We start from the raw sequence: 6,909 nt of genomic DNA, 5'->3' as shown, positions 1-6,909 counted from the left end.
CAGCAAGTTGCAGCAAGATCATCACCTGCAAGTAAGAAACTGGAGCACCAGAGCAGCCAGATTAGTCAAAAATCTAAGAGAAAGGGACTAAAATAATGAGCTCCAGAGAACAACGGTCAAGAAAAAATCAGTCTAGTTACTGGACGGAACTTTGCGTAAATTATTAGAACTGAAGAAATGGAAATAAATCTTCATGACGTTCAATATATCATGTATGCCTTAAATAGTATAATAATGTAAAAGTAACTACAACCGAGAGGAGCACAACACACACCATAGGATAAGAGATGAGCTGCCTCCAATCATCCAAAACCATGGACATCATAAGTCAAATTAGTAGAATCAGGACTCAAAATATGCAAATCCAAGTGTACTGCGGTAGAAAGTAGTACCTAGAGCAATGAATCACACATAGTTTGGGGGAAATTATCTCATCTAGGAGACATCAGCCATAAATACTTGCTGATTGATGTTCTTCCAATTCATAATACGAATGCATGCCTCATAAACATCTGTAGGTCATTATCTCAAAAAAGTACCTTTGGGTGGTAATACCCAGGGGATCCTTCATGGACAAGTGGAAGTCAAAACTACAAACAGTTCAGAAAATCTAGAAGCAGTTTAAGGAAGAAGGGAGAGACGAGGTCTACCGTTTATTCACACTGTAATCTATATATCCATCTAAAATGATCTGCATTATAAGGCTGCTTTAAAACTGAAGCAAGAAGCAATTAAGATGAAAATACATTAGAACCATTTTGATCCAATTGATGCATCAAGTCGTGTTCAGACTTTAGAAAACGCGGAAAATGAATATATAAACGTCTAAAAGTTTGGATCTAAACGCTCTTCTATTTCTTTAGAGAGGGAGTATATACCAATGAAAAAGGAATCTGTTCTTCTCTGTGGGAGATAAAAAGCTCTGCCGTTTCAGCAGCAAAGTCACCCCTTTCCTGCTGCACCGAAATAGACCAAGAGCTTCTGAAGAGAAGGGAATGGCAGAGTTAGGATCTCTGTCTCTCTATGGCGAGGCATTTCATCGAGCAGAGGGATATGAAAGTCCACCACACGTTTCATCAAGTCACAAGTGATTGATCACCGTAATTAGATATGAAAGCATGAATCCTGGTTACAAAAGATGAAAAGAGAAACAGTTCCACCATAACTTTTACCCCAAAGCTTTATAAGCGACTAAAATCTGAAGAAACTACTCCAGAAATTCCCCAACGCCACCGTATTACACTCAGCAGTATAATCTCAAGTGCAATCTCCTAATACAAAAAAAAAGCAGATACGGCAATGATTGCTTCTCACAGCTGACAGTAATCAGATTAACCAGCTTATCTATGCATACAACATGCAGTTTGGTCTCAATTCAAGAGATTGGCATTCAACTGACAAGAGTACAACCTTAGACCCTTGCCCTGGATCTCTTCATCTTATCGCCACTTGACTTCTTCCCCCTGCTCTTCTTCTCTTCCTTGTCAGCTATAAGGGCAGCGGGAGTGCTTTCTCCATCAAAGAGGATTTCACCATCATCAGAATCACCCTTCATGCTCTTCTTCTTCTTCTTCCCCTTATTCTTCTTGCTGCCAACATCCTCCACCTCCTCGGGTGCTTGCTTGATATCTTCTTTCTTGCCCTTACTTTTCTTGTTGCTGGCTTCCTTGGTTTCACGCTCACTCTTCTTACCCTTCTTTTCTGCAGGGCTGGCATCATCCACCTCCTTGTCCAAAGCACGCTTCTTATCCTTGCCCTTCTTTGGGGTCTTCAGGTCCTCACCAGCAGAAAGCTCCTCTACCAAAGGAGCAGCCTCCTTCTTCCTCCTCTTCCCAGTCGCCTCTGGGGCTTCTTCCATCACAGCATCTTCAGTCTGATCCTTCTTGTTCGTTTTCCTCTTGTACTTCAAAGCTTCAGCTCCACCATTGGCATCTTTCAGCGCCTTCATCTTCTTGTCCTTGCGCTTGCTGCCAGTCCCAACTTCTGCAGCATCGATGACCTCTCCGGCACCAACTCCTGCTTCCAATCGCGCAACCGGAACCTCAATCTTCATGCCCAACTCCGGCACAACCTGGTAAATTGGCAGTGCAACCGAATCCACGGCCTTCAAATGCATAGCCCTCACGTTTTCCCACTTCTTGGGCACCTTCTCCACGGCGGCCTCCACTGCCGCCATCACATTGTCAACGATCTCCTCCTCCTCCATGTCCAGCCTGCCCACCTTGACCCCCGAGCAGGTCCCTGTCCGCAGGTACAGGAAAGTGGAGCTCAGGACCTTGCGGACCTGCTCCGGCCAGCCAGCACGGGTGAAGTCGACCGCGATGGGGGCCTTCTTGGTGGAGTAGAAGGCCTTCCCGAGGAGGCGGGGCAGCATGGGGAGCAGGGCGCGGTCGGCGAGGAAGAGGTCGTAGGAGGCGGCGAAGCGGCGGCGCGACTCGTAGGGGCGGTAGTCGGTGCGCAGGGCGGAGAAGGGGACGACCTCCGAGACGGGCAGCTTGAGGGACCTGGCGGCGTCGAGGATGGCGGCGGCGGCGGGGGAGCCGGAGCCGGCGCGGTCATCGGAGATGACGCAGACGGAGGCGGCCGAGTGGGCGACGACGGGGTGCGGGAGCGGGAGGAGGTGCGGCTTGGTGGTGGGCCTGGGCGGGACGCGGCGGAGCGAGAGCTGGAGCACGACGAGGTCGTCGCGCTCGTCGGCGAGCAGGTTGGGCGGCGCCTCCGCCGCGCGCTCGCGCATCCACTTGGTGAGGGACGCCACGGCGCTGGCCGCCGTCGCGCGCGGCACCCCGTGCGCCGCCTTGTCCTTCAGCTGCGGCTGCGTCGGCGGCGACATGGCTGCGGCGGTTTAGGGTTTAGCGTGGCGGCGGAGAGAGGAGCGGAGAGGAGGAGGAGGAGCCTGGCTGCCAGACCCTATTATACGAGGCCGCACCTCACGCGGCCATCCTTGGGCCCGCGGGAATGGTCCGGCCCAAACAGAAGGGCGTCGTAGTACTTGGGCCAGGTCGTAACCCCTCAAAAAACATAAGTGGGCCGGGTCGTCCCGCGCTTCTCTGCTTCCGCTCCTTCCGCTCCGGCCCTGCGCGAGCTTCCTCCCTCTCGCTGGCCGGCTCCGTCCGTCCGTCGGCGCCATCCCTCGCTCCGGCGTGCAGAATTCTGAAGGGAGCCGCGCCGAAGCCACCGCTGTGACCTGTGAGTGTCTCCTCTCCTGGCGCTCTAAATTTCGGCGAATCTACGCATGCATGACACTGGGCGCGCACCTGACCTGTTCGATGAAATGCCTGCACCTTGGCTGACGTCACCCTGCTGCAGCATTTGAGCATCGAGAGCTCCGGCATCAACGTCTCCATCCCCAGGTGCTTGGGAAATGAGTGCAGGTGAGGACGTGCCGTTCCGATTCATCTCCTATGCAATGCTCATGTCATGCATCATAGATCATACACCAGCCGTCGCATAACCTTGTGACTTCTCACAGGTGGCGCGTTTGGCGGAAACAGGGGGGCGAGGCCTGTACCTCCTGAAAAAGGTGTGTTCCCCCTCGATCACTTGCATGAGTGCGACCTGGTAAGTTGCGATCACTCTTGTTTTCCTCGTAGGGGTGTAATGTTTAGCAAGTGTTATATGAGATGAGAGTTGCCTGTTCAAACAGGAGAAGAAGGACTATCTTGCCTGCCTGAAGTCTACAGGAGCTCAGTCTGAAAAATGTCGGATGTTCTCGAAGAAATACTTGGAGTGTAGGATGGAGAGGTTGGCATGCTTATTCCCTGAGTACTAATTTCAGAACTACTGTACTGTACTAATGTAGTTGACTCGACCTGTTTTTATTTGGCACATCCACCAATTTATGTGTAATGATTTAGGGTGCACTTGCCTCGGAAGCAAACTTAATATTGACCTCACCAGGCAAGGACAGGTGTTTGGTACTTAACAAAAAATTAACTTGGCCAAGCAAGCTAGTATGCATGGGCAAGAAAATCTTGCCACAGTAGAAATACAGTTTATTATTGCCGCGGCATGTTAACATCATGTCCTGAGCCGTTTTTAGTAGTTGAGTGAGGAAACAGTTTATTGCTTCATTAACCTACAGCAAACCAAGCCTGGCTTCCTTACATGTTTGGTTATTTGCCTCCTCTGGCGCAACACATGTGTAATGTGCTGCATCCAGGTTTGTCTATTTGATGGTTCCGGGAAGCAACCAACAAATGTAACTACTTGTTCTAGCCTTCTAGGAGATGTTTAGTGCTTGCAGTAGTCGATATTTCTTATGAATGTTATAAGCTGAAGTTCTGACTTGCATTGGAAAGGGTTCTTGCCAACTTTGACATCTGAAATTCACTGTTCAGGCTCATAAGCAAGATGCTTTTCATTTATATATTTTTGGTTTGATGCTGCTCTATCTAGTAGGATTTCTAATCACGGTATTCTTTTGCAATCCAGGAACCTGATGGCAAAGCAAGATATGTCGGAGCTTGGGTTCAGTAACTCAGACGTTGTGGTTACACCTTCTGAGAAGAACAACAAACTGGAGAGTCCAACGAGTGATTCAAGAGAGAAGAAATAATTGTTCAACCTGGAAGTTCCTTATCTAACGGTCAATATCATTCGCTACTCCAACACAAGTTTTAGGAAGTGCTGCCAGAAATTAAGGAGTACCTCCATCTTAAGGGCAAAAGAATAATCATGAGAGAGTGTAATTTGTTGGATTGAGATTAAGCAGAAAGAAAAATCACAAACCCTTTTACTTACTAGTGTTATATCAACACAAAATTCTTGTTGCTGAACCCTAATAATCATGAGCTGCGGCAGTGACCAGACCACCAACCGGTTCGAGAGCGTTCCTAAAATCAGCTTGTGACGGCACATGCCATTCGTGGCTGACTGTTTTTATAAGAACTATCTAAATTTTCTATGGCATGTATTTTCATCATAATTAAAGTCTATATCCCCTAAAAGGTGGCTGGTACCGGAATTGTATGTGCTAACTGATTACAATTTTGTATCGAATGGAACATGTTGTCTCCAGTCTCTGTGCGTTGCTGGCCACAGCCGATGCTGAAAATATGTTTCGATCTCCCCACTTTTGTGGTTAATGGAAAATTTGTTCATGTCAGCTTTTGCCCCACTTAGACCTTTCAGAAAGTTGTCCCATGATTTTCTATGGCAAGAAAAAAAAACATGTTGTCCCATGATTTTCTAGGGCAAAAAATCAAAAGCTTGGCCTGACAAAGCAAGCGTTTGTTCCTTGTTAATACCGTCAAACTGTATAGAAGGTTTCTTTATATCAGTTCTTGTTGGAAAGGCACAGCAGTCGCTACAGGATTCGGGCACACTTGTGTCCTTGTTTATTTGATCTGTTCTGGATTGTCTTCTATGCATGTGGTACAAGAAATTTGTCGATCTTTTCCTAATTCCTTTTGCTCCACGGAGATACTTTTGTTTTATCTTATTACAAAACAAACAATGTATGATCCGCAAAAAAAATAGCTTTGCCACTTGCCCTCCTATTGTGCTGCCGACTTTGGGCTACTCAACTGCGTTTTTTGCAATTCAGTAATGCAGGTTGTTGATATGCCATGCCCTTTCCTCGGTGGCCGGTTGAGATATCTGTGAAAAAAGATACATGGACAGTAAATAATTGCAGCGAGTAAGGCCTTTATCTGAAGGTTTTCCAATGACAATAATTTAAGCATACCTTTGCAACTCCATGTATGCAGCACAGTATGATCTGATCAATGTGCCTGTTGAAAAAGAGAGCAGTTTGTTGCCTGATAATTTGCTGGACAAGGGAGTATACTCACTCCAAAATTTGCTGACTAAGTTGCAATCTTTCCCAGAGACATTTTGATTCTAATGGCTGCAAGTTTTTGTTCCCTTGTCTCTGGGAAAGATTGCAACTTAGTCAGCAAATTTTAGTGCGCATTACATCGCATGAAACACCCACCTTGCTCAAGAATACACCTAGTCCTGTCTCTAAGCATGTTTCTCCTCCTGCTGCGGGATCAGGTCTTGTTGGGCTGCAATTAAGAACACAAATGGCAAAGTTTCAGTTTAGCATATCGCTAACCTGAAGAGTTCACGCAGGAATCGGGAAGAAATGTTAAACCTTGCAAACGCCGGTTGGAGAGGAGGTAGAAACTTTGATTTGATGGTATCCTTCCTTTACTGTTGTCTGTTGATGTAGGTGACCAGCACATTTCTCCTTTCAGTACATGCTCTTTTGGGCGATCTAACTTCATCTTTATCTGCAGAAAACATCATTGGCAGAAGAAGTTTAGTAACTCCATTTTTTTTGGCGGCAAAAAAACTTGTATTACTCACGTGGCCAAGCTACTCTCAGAGTTACAAAGTTCGACAATGTCATCAGGGCCTGAACCTAGCCAAACAGCAATACGGCCACTAGTTCTACCATACTGAGCAAGTATGACTGACAATGTTGTTGTTTCGTCGAACATGAGCAATACAAGTATTTTGGAGTGCCATGAGCGATTTAATCTCACGCACCAAAAAACCATGCCGAGATCTATCAAGTGGGAAACCCCTAAAAATGCTACTCAATTAGCAACAAAAATTCAAAAAAAAATTGATTTAACAGGCATATTAAGGAATTGTACATTGAGGAGCCTTTCTCCCATTCATGCTCTCCAAAAGCCGCTCCTGAAGTGAATTCAAATGACGCTTCAACTCTCGTGGAAGCCTCTCTATGACTTTACTCAAGTCAAAAGCTGTTTAAAATATATTGTGATTTACTCCCTCCGTTCCGAATTACTTGTCTCACGTATGGATGTATCTAGATGTATTTTAGTTTTAGATACATCCATTTCAGCGACGAGTAATTTGGAACGGAGGGAGTAGATGTTGATATGGACTCGATGTTCATTTTTAAGGGATATATTTTACATCTTGAGTGTTTTT

The 6,909-nt window shown here is 46.4% G+C and overlaps 2 protein-coding genes across 2 annotated transcripts; one reads left to right on the top strand and one right to left on the bottom strand.

Annotated features, from left to right (window-relative positions):
- Positions 1-1,078: 1,078 nt before the first annotated feature.
- LOC119349492 (ribosomal L1 domain-containing protein 1-like) lies at positions 1,079-2,868 on the bottom strand. The gene has a single exon (XM_037617531.1). It carries the CDS (start codon positions 2,831-2,833, stop codon positions 1,412-1,414), a length of 1,422 nt encoding a protein of 473 aa, XP_037473428.1. The 5' UTR covers positions 2,834-2,868; the 3' UTR covers positions 1,079-1,411.
- Positions 2,869-3,040: 172 nt separating this feature from the next.
- Positions 3,041-4,742, top strand: LOC119311654 (cytochrome c oxidase assembly protein COX19-like). Its single transcript, XM_037587321.1, has 5 exons — positions 3,041-3,189; positions 3,310-3,374; positions 3,473-3,561; positions 3,647-3,744; positions 4,435-4,742. The coding sequence occupies exons 2-5, from the start codon at positions 3,365-3,367 to the stop codon at positions 4,556-4,558; spliced, it is 321 nt and encodes a 106-aa protein (XP_037443218.1). The 5' UTR covers positions 3,041-3,189; positions 3,310-3,364; the 3' UTR covers positions 4,559-4,742.
- Positions 4,743-6,909: the final 2,167 nt, after the last annotated feature.

Source organism: Triticum dicoccoides, chromosome 1B, assembly GCF_002162155.2.
Source record: "Triticum dicoccoides isolate Atlit2015 ecotype Zavitan chromosome 1B, WEW_v2.0, whole genome shotgun sequence".
NCBI lineage: Eukaryota > Viridiplantae > Streptophyta > Magnoliopsida > Poales > Poaceae > Triticum > Triticum dicoccoides.
Note: the sequence above shows the minus strand (reverse complement) of the source record. Positions and strands in the feature narration are given on the sequence as shown.